This window comes from Leuresthes tenuis, unplaced genomic scaffold, assembly GCF_036924035.1.
Source record: "Leuresthes tenuis unplaced genomic scaffold, fLeuTen1.0.hap1 SCAF_20, whole genome shotgun sequence".
Taxonomy (NCBI): domain Eukaryota; kingdom Metazoa; phylum Chordata; class Actinopteri; order Atheriniformes; family Atherinopsidae; genus Leuresthes; species Leuresthes tenuis.
The window spans coordinates 2,417,359-2,436,620 of NW_027325374.1; the positions used below are offsets into that span (position 1 = coordinate 2,417,359).

General features: G+C 43.6%; 1 protein-coding gene across 1 annotated transcript; it reads left to right on the plus strand.

The window, feature by feature from the left end:
- Positions 1 to 417: 417 nt before the first annotated feature.
- kcnj16a (potassium inwardly rectifying channel subfamily J member 16a) lies at positions 418 to 13,198 on the plus strand. The gene is made up of 2 exons (XM_072373564.1): positions 418 to 540; positions 11,816 to 13,198. Exon 2 carries the CDS (start codon positions 11,826 to 11,828, stop codon positions 13,053 to 13,055), a length of 1,230 nt encoding a protein of 409 aa, XP_072229665.1. The 5' UTR covers positions 418 to 540; positions 11,816 to 11,825; the 3' UTR covers positions 13,056 to 13,198.
- Positions 13,199 to 19,262: the final 6,064 nt, after the last annotated feature.

Genomic DNA, 19,262 nt, shown 5'->3' on the forward strand with positions numbered 1-19,262 from the left:
CTAAGGAGTTTCAGGTTGGGAATAAGGGATCCTTTTATTAAAGAAAAGCACAAAGGAGCAACGATGTTCTGCAATTTGTCATTTTCTGTTGTGAATGAAGATATATGAGCAGAAGATGGAAACAGATAAAGAGAGGAAGTGACATTAAATCTTCTGAAAGGTTGGCAGCTTTACGTGTTACAGTACAAGGACATGAAGGGATGACAAGTTCTGAACCAGCATTTGGAAGACCTCTTTTGTTTCTGTAGACACTGTCTGGAAGTATAACTTTAAATAACCTCCTAAGGTCTCCTGTCAGTCACACACCTGCATGCTTTCATACCCACAACACACACTCTGACGTGCACACATTCACCAGCACAGACACGAGCAACGCAGACCTGCCCGTGTGGCACCATGTGATGCTGAAGGGAGGTGTTAATCTTTACTTTTTGCAGGGCAGTGTGGGCCGGCTCATTCCAGCAGGTGACTGCTCGGAGAACTCCTCGACCCGGGGGCACACGGTCCTGCAGCCGCTTCAGCCTTCACCTGCACAACAAGGTAGGAACTGATGTGGGAGATCTGCTGTGTGTTACTGCTGAGCTAAACGTCACACCTGGAGAAGAACACGAGGTGTGAATGTGTAAAGACCGAGATAAGATTCAGAAGAAAACGACAACTAGGACTTTTAAGAGGGAACAATGCAAAGAATAATAAAACTTTATAAAAATGGTGGTTGCAAAGTGCTCGGCTGAAAACTTGAAGCAGAAAGTAAGCAGAACAATTGGAAACCTGAGCTCCAGTCTTAAAGCAGCAGCACAATGCCTTCATGGTGATAAAAACAAAACAACACAAGATGTGGTCAAGGTGATAAGTGCTGCTTGTTTCGTGTTTCAGCAGGAAATCTGATCTTATCTTTGGAAAAGGTTAGTTCTGGTTAATGTTGCACACATCTGAGCCAGCACACCTTTTAAAGGTTTTCTCTTAAAAAAAGAGGAGAAAATGTCGCAGTGTGCGGCTGCATCACTACTGAGATGACAACACTGAATCTGTTTCATAAACATCTTTTAAACAGTGAACCATTGATGACCGCAGACTGTGACGAGGTATGATGCAGACTCACAGGAAAAGAAGGAAAACTCTCCACATTCACATGAAAATCAAATACAACTTTTAATTTCTGAGGCGTTTCTTATCAAGGACATCATTTAAAAAAAAAAAAAACACAGAAGCAGTGTGTGATAAACTAAGTGAACCCCTGATCCAGCAGCTTCAGCAGCAGTGAGCTGCAGTGATGGTTTCCTGTGGGACGTTATCAGTCTCTCTCCTGGTTCTGGAGGAATCTCGGCCCTCTTCTCTCCAGCGCTGCTTCAGCTCATTGAGGTTTGCAGCTTTGGTTTCTGCACAGCTCTCTTAAGGTCCCACCACAGCATCTCAGTCAGGCTGAGGTCTGGACTCTGACTGGACCATTGCAGCACCTTGATCCTCTTCTTTTTCACACATTCTGCTGTAGATCTGCTGCTGTGTTTGGGATCTTTGTCCTGTTGATGAGCCAGTTTCAGCCCAGCTTTAGCTGTGGGACAGATGGCCTCACATTTGACTCTAGAATACTTTGGTATCCAGAGGAGTTCATGGTGGACTCAATGACTGCAAGGTGCCCAGGTCCTGTGGCTGCAGAACCAGCCCAGATCATCAGCCCTCCACCACCGTGCTTGACAGCTGGTATGAGGTGTTTGTGCTGATATGCTGTGTTTGGTTTCCTCCAAACGTGCTGCTGTGCATTAGGACCAAACATCTCCACTTTGCTCTGGTCTGTCCAAAGGACATTGTTCCAGAAGTCTTGAGCTTTGTTCAGATGCAGCTTTGCAAACCTAAGCTGTGCTGCCATGTTCTTTTTAGAGAGAAGAGGCTTTCTCCTGCAGCCCTTCCAAACAAGCCATCCTTGTTCAGTCTTTTTCTAACTGTGCTGTCATGACCTTTAACCTTTAACATGCTAACTGAGGCCTGTAGAGTCTGAGATGTAGCTCTTGGCTTTTTCACCCTGGGGTGACCTTTAACCTTTAGCATGCTAACTGAGGCCTGTAGAGTCTGAGATGTAGCTCTTGGCTTTTTCACCCTGGGGTGACCTTTAACCTTTAACATGCTAACTGAGGCCTGTAGAGTCTGAGATGTAGCTCTGGGCTTTTTCACCTTGGGGTGAACTTGCTGGGACGTCCACTCCTGGGAAGATTGACAGCTGTCCTGAATGTTTTCCACTTGTGAATAATCTTTCTCTCTGTAGAATGATGGACTCCAGATAGTATGGAAATGGCCTTATAACCCTTCCCAGACTGATGGGCAGCAACAGCTGCTTCTCTGAGATCATTGCTGGTGTCTTTCCTCCTTGGCATCGTGTTAAACTGACAGAACTTCTGCTTTTATAGAGCTGCTCACACTGACTGAGGATCAGTTATGCTTTGTTAACTTTTATTTATGTCCTGTGGCGCTGTTACATCAGGTCAAATTCCTGTGTACGTTGTACACTGATTCTGATTAATCAGAGCATGCTTGGGTTTAGTTTTTGCTGAATAAATTATGACATAATGACGTGTTTTTGTTCATCTTAGGTTGTTTTTACCAAATTTTTTAAGGACCAGATGATTCTTTATGACTTCCTTATATCTAAAATCTTGGAATTTAAAGAGATTTTACTTTCTTTTTCTTAAGCAAAAGGCTAAAGAAACTTCCAGCAAAAAGCAGAAATCTACAGCTAAGAGGTTAAAGTCTGCATCTGTAAAATCAGTGTTAAGCTATTTCTGACGAAGCAAAACAAAAGCAAACATGTTCTCTGGCTCACTTGGTACTTTGAAGCTTGGATAAACCATTAACTCTTCGAAGCAACATACCAAAACATAATCAAGTTAAAACATATCATCTCTTGGCCTTTCAACTGTATTCAAAACCGCTGAGACGCTGAACCTTCAGGTCAAGTGCTGCGATCTCATCAAAGACAAGTTCATTTGACAGGGAAGCGTCAGGTGAAGTCACCTGTTCAGGCTGAAAGGTTTTAAAGGTCAGCGGAGGTGGCAGAAAGCCCCGGGCGAAGCTCCGACCGGCCAACTGTGCAGTCGGTTCTGTCCCACTGAACCACACATGGGTGGCACAGTGTGATTTGCTGTAAGTGAGCATGTAATGGGGGTGTAAGTGCCCTGAGCAGGAGAGGAAACAAGCCAAACGGCCCAAGTTCTTTCCAGAGTTCATCCCTTAATTCCCGTTGTCAGCCGTGGATGACAGAGTCTAACTTTAGAGTACAAAAGGAGACTGAGAACGTTGAGAAAAACAAAGATGCAGACCTCAGAAATATAATGTGTCACAGCTCGCAGTGCAGTGGAAACTTTATACCAAAGGTCAGGAAGTGTTTTGGTTGTAAGCGCTTGTTCTGTGTGATGTTTTGTACACAGAGCAGCTTGTTTGAGTTCTGGAGCTCCATAAATAAGTGGAAGTGGATGTAGAGAAAACAGCTCAACCTAGTGGGTCAGCACCACACAGGGAGCTGCCCTGCAGTACACAGGCAAAAGCCTCCATTGTTCAGGATACTCTTCGGATTGTGGAGGCTCAGAGAGCTCTCATATGTTACAACTCATATGTCAGTTGTGTACAGAACCCTGCATGTGGTGGAAATTCCTCCTCGGTATCTTGAACAGATTAGAAACACATTCAGTTCTGATTATGAGCTCCTCTCGTGCTGCACGTTTATTCACAATTATGTTCAAAGTCACTCCATTATGTTAAAATGTCAGACGAATAGTTGATTCATTCACTGACCACATGAAACGACACGGAAGCATCTTTAACTCGACTGAGTCTGCAGACACGGATCAACCGGAGCTGCTGCACAGCAACGTGGCGCTAACTGAGCGGTTTAAAGATATATGAAGCTGTTCTGCTGCTGTCAGAAGGAGAGAAAAATATAAACTGGCTGCAGAAAACTCTAAAAATGCTGCAAATTCAGTCCATTTGATTAAAATATTCATGTTTCATGGAATGAAATGACAGAAAAATAGAAAAACACAAAAGAAGAGCGCAGTTTTACCAATGAATACCAAAACTTCATGAAACTCAGTTTGGAAGTTTCAGCTCAATTTCCCCACAGATCACAAACCTCAGCTGTCACCTGGTGGAGGAGCAGACAGAAAGTGTGACTGCTGCAGAGCATCATGCCTGCAGAGTCAGAAGCTTCAACAAAACCTCACTTTCCTAAAAGCTGGAGTAAGAAAACACTGCCTGAACGTTCTGGCTAAAGTTAACTGATCAGCAGACTAACTCCTGACATCCTCTCACATCTAAAGTCACGTCTAAAGACATCTTATTTCCCATCATGCACCTGGTGGACATGATTTAAAACAAGAAGGTCGACCTCTGCTGCGTCCATCCAGATGAAACATGGTAGAGACGTTCATTCTGTTTCCATAATGCAGTTACTCCAACTGAACCGTATGTTTTTAGCCTCATCGCCATGGTAACTTGGCCTCAGCTTCCCCTGCTTCCTCTTTCAAAGGGATAACAGTGTTGGTTGAAAACGCAGACCGACACAATCTGCGTAAAAGAAGACAAAAGACTTTTGATTTTTCTGTCTCCCGCCACCCGCATCAGATCCAAGTCCCTGATGTTAGCTACAAAGAGCTTAATGGAACGGCTCCATCTACTTGAAGGCTCTTGCAAAGGCTTCTGTCCCAACTGGGTCCCTCCGTTGGTCCCAGGATTGTCGTCTAGCAGCTCCTACACCACGCCTAAGACGATCCAAACTCTGTTCATGTGTCGTCCCACGATGGTGGAATGACCTACCGAGCGCTACCAGAACAGGGGCGTCCCTGTCTATCTTCAAGAAGCTCCTGAAAACCCAGCTCTTCAGAGAGCATCTCCTATCCCAGCACTTACCTTGTACTTCCCTCCCCCCTCTATCTCTGCACTTTATCTTTCTGCTCTTCCTTCTATGCCTGCACCCTATCTCTACTCTGTCCCCTCTGACAGAGTCGGACTCCTGGGTTCCTTCTATGTAGCTTATTGTTAGCTTTTTATAAAGCTGTTATATCTTCATTTGTAAGTCTCTTTGGATAAAAGCGTCTGATAAATACAGAAACAGAAACATAAGAGCCTGAACTCTCTGTGAGGACATTTTTAATGATGCACCAAATGAATCATGACCTCCTTAGTTTTAATTGAAGTGATTCAGAAAATCAGGAGCAACACCGAGCCCTATTTACGAGTGACGAAAAAAAGTTTTCCTTAACCTAACCAAGTACTTCTGGGTTCTATAACTATGTAGATCCATAATGTTTAAACCCAACCAAGTGTTGAATTGACTAAATGGCAAATGAATGAAATCATAGGTGTCCTGAGGTCTTGACCTGTGACTTTACTCCACTAGATGGACTCCTGGGTTCCTTCTATGTAGCTTATTGTTAGCTTTTTATAAAGCTGTTATATCTTCATTTGTAAGTCGCTTTGGATAAAAGCGTCTGATAAATACAGAAACAGAAACAGAAACATTTTGTCGTAAGATGTGAGAAATACCGCCTTAAAACAGCCGACTGAGTTTGATGACCACCAAACACCGAGCCCACGGGAGCGCGCCACAGACACGGCACAAAACCCATATAGTGCACGGCCTGGCCTCAGAAAACTCCCTATGAAGCATCGATGCCTCAGATAAGTTGGTGTAAGGCTGGATGTCCCCAGACCCTCTTCTCTCAGATTCATTCAGAGCTTGATGTCAGACAGTCTGAATCTCAGAGTTTACCTTTCAGGACGGACCACCAGTGTTCCTGTCCGTCAGACAGACCGTTCACATGAGTGAAAATAACTCAGGAAGGTCTTAAATTAATATCTCACAGTGATCATAAACCGTGTTATGTTACCAGACAGCAATGAGGTGAAAACAGGCGGCACAAAGGCTTTAAATGCGCCGTTTCCTTGAAATGTTCCTCAGATGTTAACATGCTGTGAGCCACTCGGGGGCCGCTTCTATGCATTCAGAGCGGAGGACACTGTCAGGGAATCATAAATCAGCAGGTGGGATTTGGTCTTGTAACAGAACTGAGCTTCTCCGTCACGGTTTTATTTCTGTTTGCTTAGTGTGATGATGGGCTGGGGCGTGGTGCTGAGAGCGAGCTGGAAGCACTTTGCATGCATGAAGCACATTCCAAGTTTCCCTCGTTGGTCTTTTCCATCTCTGTTCTATCTATTTTCCACACACCGGGTATCAGCTTGCCTTGTTTGAGTGGAAATGTAATAGCTGGTTCTGTATTTTTATCATTTTGCTATTAAACAAGGTGTTTTTGCTCCTGTGTGACCTGCAGCTGGCACATCTGTACACCATCATGTCCATTAGTCCTGAGCAGCTTTCAGGCTAAGCTTGCAGTCTGCTTAATGGTCTTACTGGTAATAACCTGCCCACTTATATGTGGCTGGTACATAACGAACAAGTGGACATTAGTTTATTTAATTCAGTTTTTGTGCAAAAACACAAAATAAATTCTCAAATGTTCATTAATGATTCATTGAGTAAACGTATCCATCCATCCATCATCTTCCACTTATCCGAGGTCGGATTGTGGGAGCAGCAGGAGGGAAACCCAGACCCCCCCCCAAAATGTTCCCAGGCCAGATGTAATCCCTCCAGAGAGTTCTGGGTCTGCCTCCTCCCAACTGGACGCAGGGTCAGCAAGATAAAAGTAATTTACAGCATCTAAATTAGGGATTATTTCCTGATATAAAGCTTGAATTAGCAGAAAAATAAGATACTTACTGCTCACAGTGGGTTCTCTCCTCTGTATTAATCTTCTTCACAATAAGGTTAAGTGGAAAATCAGGGATTACCTGCAATGAAAGCTTCCTGTTTAAATAAAAAACATGTTAATGAATGTTCACTTTGAAGAAAACAGCACAATAAAGACTGAATATTTATGTGCTTTAACACCAAGTATTTTCCATGACACTAAAACTTTAAAAGATCCTCTTTCACATGCACCTGCTGCACCTGTAGATTTCTGTCACCTGATAATGTGCAGGACAAGCAGCAGCAGAACCTGACCGGGATGAGCAGGTGAATTTGTTCTGGAGACAGAAAATGATTTATGACATCATCGTATTAAGTTAGATCAATGGCAGATTATCTAAAATCTGATCAGATAAATATGAAGGAGCGAGGTTATCGATGGAAGTTTACAGGTAACTTTACTGGGTTTTGGTGATTAAACAAGCTGCAGAATTCTGAACCAGTTGAGGTTTATGGAGGGATTAGTGAGGGAGACGTAAAAGAAGGGAGATAATCAATGTTGATGTGTGACTGGAAATATAAAATACTGCTGAAAATGACACCTTGACTCTTGACCTGAAGGAAAACCAAGATTTTAATTCATCGAGGCAGACTAACCTGACCCAACATGCCCCCCAGCTCCTGGTTTAGGCCATGGTCATCTCCCACCTTCACTACTGCAACGCTCTCCTAACTGGTCTCCTAACTGGTCTCCTAACTGGTCTCCTAACTGGTCTCCTAACTGGTTTCCTAACTGGTTTCCTAACTGGTCTCCTAACTGGTCTCCTAACTGGTTTCCTAACTGGTTTCCTAACTGGTCTCCTAACTGGTCTCCTAACTGGTCTCCTAACTGGTTTCCTAACTGGTTTCCTAACTGGTCTCCTAACTGGTCTCCTAACTGGTTTCCTAACTGGTTTCCTAACTGGTCTCCTAACTGGTCTCCTAACTGGTCTCCTAACTGGTTTCCTAACTGGTCTCCTAACTGGTTTCCTAACTGGTCTCCTAACTGGTCTCCTAACTGGTTTCCTAACTGGTCTCCTAACTGGTCTCCTAACTGGTCTCCTAACTGGTTTCCTAACTGGTCTCCTAACTGGTTTCCTAACTGGTTTCCTAACTGGTTTCATAACTGGTTTCCTAACTGGTTTCCTAACTGGTTTCCTAACTGGTCTCCTAACTGGTCTCCTAACTGCTCTCCTAACTGGTCTCCTAACTGCTCTCCTAACTGCTCTCCTAACTGGTCTCCTAACTGGTTTCCTAACTGGTTTCCTAACTGGTCTCCTAACTGGTCTCCAGCCTGTGAAACCTCTGCAGATGGTCCAGAACGCGGCGGTGCGTCTGGTCTTGGATCAGCCTAAAAGAACACGCCCCCCCTCTGTTCATTGAGCTCCTCTGGCTGCCCTTAGCCGCCCGCATCAGATCCAAGTCCCTGATGTTAGCTACAAAGAGCTTAATGGAACGGCTCCATCTACTTGAATGCTCTTGCAAAGGCTTCTGTCCCAACTGGGTCCCTCCGTTGGTCCCAGGATTGTCGTCTAGCAGCTCCTACACCACGCCTAAGACAATCCAAACTCTGTTCATGTGTCGTCCCACGATGGTGGAATGACCTACCGAGCGCTACCAGAACAGGGGCGTCCCTGTCTATCTTCAAGAAGCTCCTGAAAACCCAGCTCTTCAGAGAGCATCTCCTATCCCAGCACTTACCTTGTACTTCCCTACCCCCTCTATCTCTGCACTTTATCTTTCTGCACTTCCTTCTATGCCTGCACCCTATCTCTACTCTGTCCCCTCTGACAGAGTCGGACTCCTGGGTTCCTTCTATGTAGCTTATTGTTAGCTTTTTATAGAGCTGTTATATCTTCATTTGTAAGTCTCTTTGGATAAAAGCGTCTGATAAATACAGAAACAACATAAACAGTCGGTAGGGGGCGGGGGGTGAGTTTACTGGATAGATAGAGCTGGGTCTCATCCACATAGCAGTAAAACTGTGTTATATATTATAACATTGTGTTTATAGAAAGTATTATCAAGAGGAATGAGGTAAATGATGAAAAGAAGGTGGTAGCAGGTGAAGGCTGGAAAGGGATTGATTTGATTCGGATGAACCGAAAGCTTCTGGTTGTTGTAGTTCATCCTGGGATTTAAAGAAATATCTGCACTAAATTTGATGCATCTTTCCACCAAAGTCATGAAAACAAAACCAAAAGATGTAAAAAAAAGTCTTTTTAAAGAACATATTGCGAGAAGAGTTGCTTGAAATGATCTCGAAATGTTGTCATGAGAGTTAATGAGCAGATCTGTCACAAATTATTCAGTTTAATACACAACTTACTCATTGTTCCCCTCTAAAAATCTGTATCAGCCCCATAAACCTAACAGCTTTGACCTGCTGGTGCCACACTGAGTGACTCCATCGTCTGTGGAACACAGGAAACGCAAACTTCAGGATATTCCACTTGATTAGTGAACACTGGTGCGTCGAGAAGAAAGGTCAAAGGATCACCAACGTAGCTGTAGTCGTGGATGTAAAAGAATAAATGAGATAAAACCCGGTAGTCCATTCAGAAGCGGTGGACTGGTTTGGCTGGAAGTGACCACGATGACCCTCTGCAGAGTCTGCTGTCTGGAACATGCTGGCAGCTCCAGGGTTGAAAGCACAAAAATACAACAGTGACTAACGTTTTTTTGGTTTTCCAGTAGGATGCTGCGTTTTTCTCCTTCGTCCATATCGGACTATTTACAAGGGGATTATGGGAAGCTAATAGGAAGTTATTTCTATGACCTCATGGTGTGAGCTCCATATTCTGGCAGTGGGAACGTTGGCTGTGGCCAGGAGAAAGTGGAGTCTGTCACTGGAGCCCAGTTCACTCAGTCAGATAGCGGTGATTCAAACCCCATTTGATTTGGGCGTAGAGGATGCTCTCAGTGGTTTGGCTGTGATTGATCCTTTCTCTGCCCATGATCGCACCATGACACTATTCCAGTTTCCACATTCATTTTTCCCCTTGCTAACTAAGTCCAGTGCAGTCCTGTGGTACTTTCTTTATTGGCCTTCTGACAGCTCATCGACCTCCACCCAGAAAAAGAGATATTGGCCAACAACAAACCTTTGTCTGAAAGTATCATTGAAAGTTTAATGTTAAATGTGCCAAAAGACATCCCAAAAGTAGCAGGTATTCTTCAAAGAAGAGAATGTTTTTAACCTTTAATGCTGATAAAACTCCACTTTTTGTGTAGATATTCCTCTCCAGCCTCGACCAAAAAGGAATCAGCTGTAGAGGCAGTAAATATATTTAGCTTCAGTTTAATTTGTTTGTTGTGTAAGAAAAAGCCAAATCAGTGGCACAGAGAAAAAGCAGCAGCCCGAACGAAGACTGTTGCAATGGATTCTGCATCTCCAGGCAACTAACCCATTAAAATCAAACTTACTAACGTAGGAAGGCAGGAAAAAGAAAATCATACATGGTAAACATTCCCAGATTGCCATCTTAAAAATAGACCTCGAGATCAATCAGATGAAAAAACTGAGTCAAAATAAAAAAGAAAACGTGTTAAAACCCATCACGTAATAAAACAGAAAAAGGCTTTTTTCCTTGTAAGTTGCTCTTATCGTCCACAAAGCTCTGCTCATTATGCATTTCTATCAGAGAGGGGGAGCAGGAGGCTGGAGATTTCCAGCGTTCAGTCGATGTTTTTAATACATGGAAGACTGCACTCTTAATTGTTTCCTCTAACAACGGCTGGAAATAAAATGGTTGGAAAACAGGCAGAGCTGGTTAAGGCAAATGGCTGTTTTATGCATCCCACCAACAGGAAATCAAACAGAAAAGATGCACTTACTGTGGAAACACATGCATGCGACTGTCAGTCAGTACCATGTTTAGCCTTAATGGAACAAAAGAGAGCCGTCTTTCAGGTGCAGATGTTTGATTAGAGCCTAAACAAAGCAGAAAAGTGGATTTCTGTGCCACATCTGATTCGGGTCAGAGATCAGAAGCAGCTCATCCTGTCTGCTCCAGCGGCACTGACCTGCATTACTCCAACGACCTTCACCCAAGCAAACCTTTGAGTCAGTTAAACCATGAAACAAGCTGCACCACTGTGAGCCACAGCTGACAAATGTTGTTGGGACTCCTGTCCTGTTGGGACAGATTTACACTTTTAATAGAAGGTAATGAGAAATGATTGCTGCTACCGGTGATTATCTGTCGGTATTTTATTGTTTGATCAGCAGAGAACAGCCTGACACAACCACCCAGGAGTCTAACTTTCAATATATTTTCCTTTATTCCAACCAACAGGCCACAAACACACAAAAAGAAGAATGGTCTGATGATACATGAGCTAACATGAGCTAAATGTTGCAGCTCTGGTTACCAGCCAAACTACCCGACTCACCCACTGAGCACGGATCCATACCATCTGGTCTGTGACCCACTTTTACTCAGCCTGCACTCCACTTCATCACAAACCAGTCGGTGGTTGTAGAGTCCAAAACTCCTGAGATTAAATTCCACTCCTTGTCCATTTTGACGGAGAAAAACCTCCGGATTGAATGGGATTGAACTCCATTTTGACGGAGTTCAATCCCGTCCTGATGCCTTTACATCCCTGCAGTGCTGCGTTATAATAACTTGGCTTTTTACATTAAACATTGACCAGATTCACTCATTTCTGTGTCTGACTTCCTGTCTTTCTCATCAGTATCTAATTTAACTTAAGTCCTACCCGTCGCCCACAAGTTGCCATCATTCTTTGACCTTCTGATGTTTTATATCAGGGTCCATAAAAGTATCTGGAAACCAAGAACCCAGAGAGTCCACACCAACAGCTCTGAAATTAAACTTCCTCTGACAAAAGCAGTTACGATATGGCAATTTTATTATCCAAGTGGAAGGGAGGATTATTGGTGGAACAGGACAAAAAGGCCGACACGTTTAGCTCTGCACATCTGCTTTAAAACAAAGATTTAAAGACATTCTTCTTTTATAGTGCAATATTTAACACAAATCAACTAAACACTTTTTTGTGCTTTCTCCACAGACTCTGAAAGATGTATAATCAATATAAATCTGTGAGCCCCACTGATGAACTCGGTGTGAGGATGAAGAAACGGCGCTACGTGCGTAAGGAGGGAAACTGTAACGTGGTGTTCCGCCATGTTCCAGAGGAGTGGCTGCTCTTTGTGACAGACATCTTTACCACTTTGGTGGAGATCAAGTGGAGGGTGATGTTCCTCATCTTTGCCTTGTCTTACATCCTGTCCTGGCTCTTCTTCGGCATCCTCTTCTGGGTCATAGCAATGGCGCACGGAGACATCAGAGACCATAACAACGACCCGTGCGTGTACGAGGTGCGCAGCTTCACGGCTGCTTTCCTCTTCTCGCTGGAAACTCAAACCACCATCGGCTACGGTTTCAGGGGGATGTCTGAGAACTGCATGGTTGCCATCATCGTCGTCACCATTCAGGACGTCATGAGCTGCTTCATCGACACCTTCGTCATTGGGATTGCTGTTGCCAAGATGGCCTCCGCCAGAAAGAGGGCGCAGACTGTGGGCTTCAGCAACTGTGCGGTCATCAACCTGCGAGACGGTCACCTGTGTCTCTCCTGGAGAATTGGCGATTTCCGCAGGAATCACCTGGTGGAGGGCACAGCTTCCGCTCAGATTTTCCGCTCCACGGTGCACGCCACAGGGAAAGTTGACGTGACATACGAAGACTTGGTGATCCAGCACAGCGACATCGTCCTGGTCTCACCCACAACCATCACCCACAGGATTGAACCCAGCAGCCCGCTGTACAAAATGGACTTGGAAGACTTGCGGAAAGCTGATTTTGAGCTGCTGGTGTCCTTCACCTACACCGACGACTCCACCGGCATGCTGCACCAGACGCGAACATCCTACTGCCCGGACGAGATCCTGTGGGGTCAGCTGTTCCAGGAGATGATCAGGGTCAACCGGAGGAACCACAGGGTGGATTACAACCTGTTCAACCACACCGCCAAAGTGCACGTGCCCATGGTCAGCGCGGACAAGTTCGAGCACGAGAGGCAGCTGCGGCTCGCTGCTCGACCTTCGCCCAGATGTTCCCCGCGACCTTCGCCCAGATGTTCCCCACGTGCACCCCGACGGTTCCAGCCGCAGAACCACCAAGAAAACCATTTAAAACCTCCATCCGTGACGGTGGAGCTTGTGCGTGAAAACCAAACGCCTGGAGCAGAAAGTCAACATCAGGACACTTTGACTCTGCCAAACGACCTCAAAGGCGAAGAGAAATAGATCCGTGATGTTCGACACCTTCCAAAGGCTCCGGGGGCAACAGGAAACATTCATCTGACACGAGAATCCTGAAAGTTCTGATCTGTGTTTTTTAAGATAATTTGTCAGTCAACCAAAAAATCAGCTGTGAGTTTCAAAATATTTCAGATGTTTTTTCTCGAAAATAGGGAACATTTTAGTTGTGAACTAGAGATTTTTTTACATTTTTCATACATAAACAGCAAGATGTTGTAGTTCTGGGGGAAGGGTTAGAGTTGTATCACTGCTCTGTGGCAATAAAATCCTCATCCTTTGAGGAATGAAGGGAAACATTAAACATACGACAGTAATTTCCAAATCTCGACTGATTTCAGCTGCTCACCCAGAAAAAAGCTTGACATTTGATCATTTTAATGCCACAGAGGCTCACTGCAGTACTGATAAATATATTATTTCGATCAGAAACTATTTATAGAAACTAAAACTTGATTTTGATTCGAAGAAAAATGTCACAGAGTTAAAGTGTCTTATATATTAAGTGGAATTGTTTGTTTTTAAATGAATAAATCTCCCTATATATATATCTTCCTTTACAACAAATCATTACTTTGATATTTCTGTAGGCTTCTAAAGTCATCAGTGAAGTTGTTAACATGGAATAAATTATTGATGTCTTGAGTTGCATCTTTATTTATTTGGTGGAGAAGTCAGTTTAAAGGGGAACTCCTGCAAGTCTGAGCAAAATCGTACGGAAATAAATGGAAACCAAGATGCAGATTAATGAGAGAACGATAAGGGAACCGATTCAGCCGGCCTGATATGCTGAGGATGGCTTTTATAAAGTGATACGTCCCGCTAGCTCTGATGTATGAGCAGGGGCTTGTGTTAAAAACAGGATTTTAAAAATGGAGTCTGAATTTCACTGGGAGCCACAGAAGTGAAGCAAGACCTTCTCCAAAGTTCCACCTTTTTAATAAAGTGTGACTGTATTAATCCAGCTGAATTCAGCCCATTAAGACTCACTGAAAGGGGAACTCCGGTATTTTTAAACCTTATTTCTGGCATGAAATACGTTCATCTGCTCACCGAGAACAGTTTGGTGAAAGTCGGCGTCCTTCGGAAGATATTTAGATAACTGGAGATCGGGGTAAATCCATATATTAGGAGAGCTAACGGAGGGATTTCTACACAGGCACTCTACTGGGACCACTTCATCCACACGCCCCCCTGCAGCACAGTTTATTCACTCCGTGCTCTGTGACAGTCGGCTAACTTCACACAGAGTTTGCTGCTGATAGTTTTGTGCAACATGGCAGGATATTTATCGGATTTTGACGACGTGAACGACGACTTTGAGTAAGATGGAGGTTCTTACCGGAGTGAATGAACTGTGCTGCAGGGGGGCGTGTGGATGAAGTGGTCCCAGTAGAGTGCCTGTGTAGAAATCCCTCCGTTAGCTCTCCTATAGCTGCAAGTAGCCACATAACAGCAGCTATGAGCTAACAGAGCTATAGCACACGTTCATTCATTCATTCTTCTTAAAGTATTGGTGAAATAAAGACAGATAATGCCTTATTTAGAGGCTGCATCCTCTAAGCCCCGTTCACTCAGTTATATGGATCTCCAGTTATCTAAATATCTTCAGAAGGACGCCGACTTTCACCAAACTGTTCTCGGTGAGTAGACATATTCTGCACTTTTTCCTCTGAGGTCTTATTGAGATGTTTGAAACAAGCTTTGAACTAAATACCTGTTGGTTTAAGGACAGCGGCTCTGTTTTAACACTTCTCCTGAAACCAAGCTCCTCCCCCTGCCCCGCCCTTTTGATGAGGTCAGCAGCTCGTCAACCTAAACAACCTCCAGTCCAGGTCTATATATATATAGATAGTTACTCTATTGATCCCAGAAAGAAAATAGTTTAGCAGTTAGCTGTAAGTTAGCAGTTAGCTGTATGTTAGCAGTTAGCTGTAAGTTAGCAGTTAGCTATAAGTTAGCAGCAGATGCTAGCAAACGATGCTTTCTCATCAACAGTAATGGACCAAGCCGGAGATGTGCACAGCGTAACTCGTAGTAATGCATGTGAACCGTTAATTACTGTGTTTAAACATTTTGGATATATTAACCTCATTAAACAATTGTACCTGGAGACCTCCATCTTTATCAGAAACATGCCGATAATGTAACGCTAACACAGCGAGAGTGAGGAGAGGACCGGTGTTGTGTTGGAAACACACCTTAAACACAGCTGCAGGTTGTCTGAGTTACAGAACAGAACCGTTCAGCTAGAAAGCTTCAGCTAACAAAGTAATGTGGGAACAATAATGTTCATCTTTCAGAAAGGAACAGCAGTAACTCCTTAGAAGTTGGTGTACGTCATCTTCATTAGCTAAGCTGTTAGCGTTAGCTGCTGCTAAAGGAAGAAATAAATCAGTAAATAAACCATGAGGAGTTATTTCTCAGATGCTTCCATTTCCCTGCTCTGAAGTTCAGGCTCTGAGAGCTGGAACTGATCCTCTTTGTGGCTCAGTTCCTTCAGTCCAGCGTTGAACTGGACCAAGTTGTTAAAACAGTGGGATGAAAAGTGTTTGCTGCACATTCACAGTCTTTAGCTAACTCTGCTGGAACATTAGCCTCAGATATAGTTTATCCACTGGGCTCTTATATCCTCTGAGGCTGCTGCTGGATGGAAGATGCATGCTCCTCAGTACAGCTGACAGCAGAACATTTCCACCAGAAGCTGGCTTCATCCATCCAGCAGGGTGGATGTGAGTGGGCGGGGCTTAGCAGAGGAGGCGGAGCCAACTTAAGGAGCAACGTACTTTAGAAACAAAAATCAGAACGGCTCGTTAAATGAGGAACTTTCAAACAAAGGGAACTAAATAAATACCAGGGTTGTGTTTTTGGGGAGTTTTACACCTGCTGATGACGTCAGACGCCCTGATATATGCTCCCAGGAACAGGAAGTAGTGTTTCTCTATGTTATGATGAACTCAGGATGTGTTAAAGGGGAGCAGTGTGTCTGTTTTCCTGCAGCACTTCAGTGTAAAGATGTTCATCAACTGGAGGACTTAAAGACTGAGACTGATTGAGGAAAAGCGCTGCATTCTTTTTTTTCCTCTAGGACTGAAACAGTTCCTGAAGTAACTCAGAGCCCATCAGAGCAGCTTCAGCCTGGAAGCTGTTAATGTGAACTAATATGCTGAATCACAGTCCAACCAGAATAAAAACGGCTCATTTTATCAGACCATGTTGTATCTGTAACATCAGAGGCTGCTGGTTAAGGTTAACTGCTGTTATTCTGAGTCATTGTGTTGTCTGATAACAGACAATAAAACAGGAAATAAGAAGCTTTATCAGGATTTAAGCTGCATTAAAATACACTTTATGAAAGCAGATACTGCAGGAGAGAAGCTAACAGATGTTAGCACAGCTGAATGTTAGCTGGAAAGCTAATAGCTGCTGTTCTTTGTCCTGTTATCAGTATCAGGAGCAGGAACATTTGGAGATAAATATATTTTTTTGTCAGCCCTGATTGTGGCTGTATGTAAAAGCTGATTAATAATGTACATTTTCCCTATTAGATAGTTATTATTGCAAAAGTATTTCTTGCCTGATTAATCGATTCACTGATGGGATAATCAATAGAATACTTGATTACCTAAACGATCGTTTGCTGCAGCCCGTGAAACACTTTTTTTTATATCTTTTCATCTCTTTAAACTCTTTTTATCACCAGTTTATACTAGTTTAACTAGAAATGACTGGTTAGTAGGCTGAGAAATCAACCTAGTAACCAGGAAAGTTCCTGCCATGTCTCTGCTGCGCTCTGACACGTCAGACAGAAACGATGGAAACAAAGAAAGAGTTTCGGTTAAATAAAATAAGTCCAAATCCATGCAAATGTAGAAAATAAGTATATAACTCTAGTTCTGCCGTGTTTCGTATTATCCATGATTGTGCCAGAGCAATGAGGGAACTTTTCCTTTGAGACAGCTCCACATTTTCTCCATTTTATTGTACATTTCATTCAATATTGTTGCTGTTGCATGAAACCAGGTCAACGGCAGACGACTTCCCTGCAGAAGTCAGATGACGACATGCGGAGATGACCAGGAGGAACAAATGAGTGAGGGAAAGCAGACAGGATCAAAACATTAAGACCACATAATCCACTCCAGAGCAGCTAATAGTTGGACCTCACGTCCTTCGTGTTACACGAGCTGATGTCAGATTTACAGTAAAGTTTAAAGTTTAGCCTCTGCTGATGGTAAATAAGCAGAAGGTGACAGCTGCCGTGTCCCTTATTATGAGGGAAGTCATCACAGTTTATACAAAACACAACTAAAATGTTCAGTTTTCTTTGTGTTTGTGCTGCTGGAATCATTCATCCTCGAAGAAGAACTTCAACAAAATGCATTTTAAGTTGCTTGTATTTTATAAAACATCTCCTGAGTCAAAACTGGTGCCAGAAGTTTCAATAAAGAGATATTAATGTGTGTGTGATTAAAAAGCTGCTATATAAGCGTGGACCATCTTTTTCTAACTGATGACCTGATGAGGATCAGAGGCTCTGATGGGGAAGGTCGCTTTGATGCAACACAACCAGACGCTGCCTTTGACTTTGATCCTCTGTGTGATACAATTAAAACATGCATTGTTTTCATCATCCGTGTAAAATGGATCAGTCCAGAGCTGATGTTACACAGGAAGTAGTCAGTTAAAGGATCATATTGGCATGGATTCAAGGCGATGCTCTTATTCTATACATCCCTGGTGTTTTTTCAGGAGATGTGGAAAAAGTAAGGCTGAAAGCTGCATCTGTGACCAGGAAGTAAACCCCAAAGCAAAGAGATTCAGGTGGAAGCTACGAGCTGAGAGCCAAGCAGCTTCCTCTTCCTGGTGGTCAGGTACGACAGGATACTCCGACCTGTGGACAACGGGACGAGTCAAGCCTCTATCATCACGATGTACAGCAGTTATCTAGTCATAAAGGTTGTCCTGGCAGCACGTTTTGTTCTTCAAAAAGGCGAATATTCAGTTGCAGCCCTTTGTGTTCGGAGGAAACATTTTAAAAAGGAAGGTGGAGAAGATATGCAGCAAGTATGTCTTCCTCTGATGAAGAGGAATGAGGAAAGGGGAGGAAAATGCAGCAGATAAGAAGCTTTCACGTTAGCTAACAGATTCTTTGATTCACCAACTGGACAAAGGTCCAAACGTGGTTTCTAAAGACCACGTGTTACTGAAGAGGCCAGCCAATAAAACCGCTATAACCCAAATGATACCACAGACTTTGAGCATATCAAACAAACTATATTTCACCCTGATCCCTCTGTGCTGAACCCGATCGGCTTTGGCTGCAGCTGCTTGTAAATAAAGCCGGACTTCGCCTTTGGAAGCTCGTCTGGAGCTGGAGTTTGTTTTTAGACGAGGAGCTGCTTCCAGCAGACGCTCCCTGTACACCCGTGTTTTGCTTTACCTTGTCTGTATGACGTCTCCTGCTCTACGATCCAACTGAATAATGATGTAACCGTGAGCAGTTCGCAGCCCACTGAAAGCCTCCATCCAGCCAACCATTCGTCCAAAGAGTGGAGCTGAGGCTCAAGTTTGTTCTTGTCCTTTGGAAAACGTTTGATTTCAGAATAAATGCTATGTGACGCCCCATGAGACAGTTAAACTGAAGATGTTGGGGGGCCACAGGGCGGACTACTGGTCCAACTGCAGCTATTACTCACCATAAAGGTGCGATTATGAAATCAGCCTCTAAAACAGGACAGAAGGACTTAGATAGCTATAGGGAACATGTTTTAAATATAACATGTTAGCACTAATAAGCTGTAATACCAGAAATCTGTGTGAGTTATCACCTTTCCGTATATATTCCTGATCAGATCACCTCATGGAGTCCCAGGTAACGACACAGAGGTCACATTTTAGAAAAAGCAGAACACAAAGTGGCTCTTCGCCTCCTGCAAATCAGGACGGGAGATTGGATCAAAGGGAAGTTTCACTGCAATCTGCTGGTTTCCTTTGCTAGGATACTTTCTTTTAATAAACTGTCTCTGTAATTTAGTTAATGTTTATGTTTATGTATTTAGCAGACGCTTTTATCCAAAGCCACTTACAAATGAATTAGTTAAAGTGAAGTTCGGGTCCAACCAGTTTTTGAGCTCACAGAAGCAGTGAATCAGAACCTTGAGCGTTAATAGGCAGATATACATGGATGTAATC

Coding starts and splice junctions, on each gene's coding strand:
- kcnj16a (XM_072373564.1), top strand. CDS start 11,826: ATGTATAATCAATATAAATCTGTGAGCCCCACTGATGAACTCGGTGTG.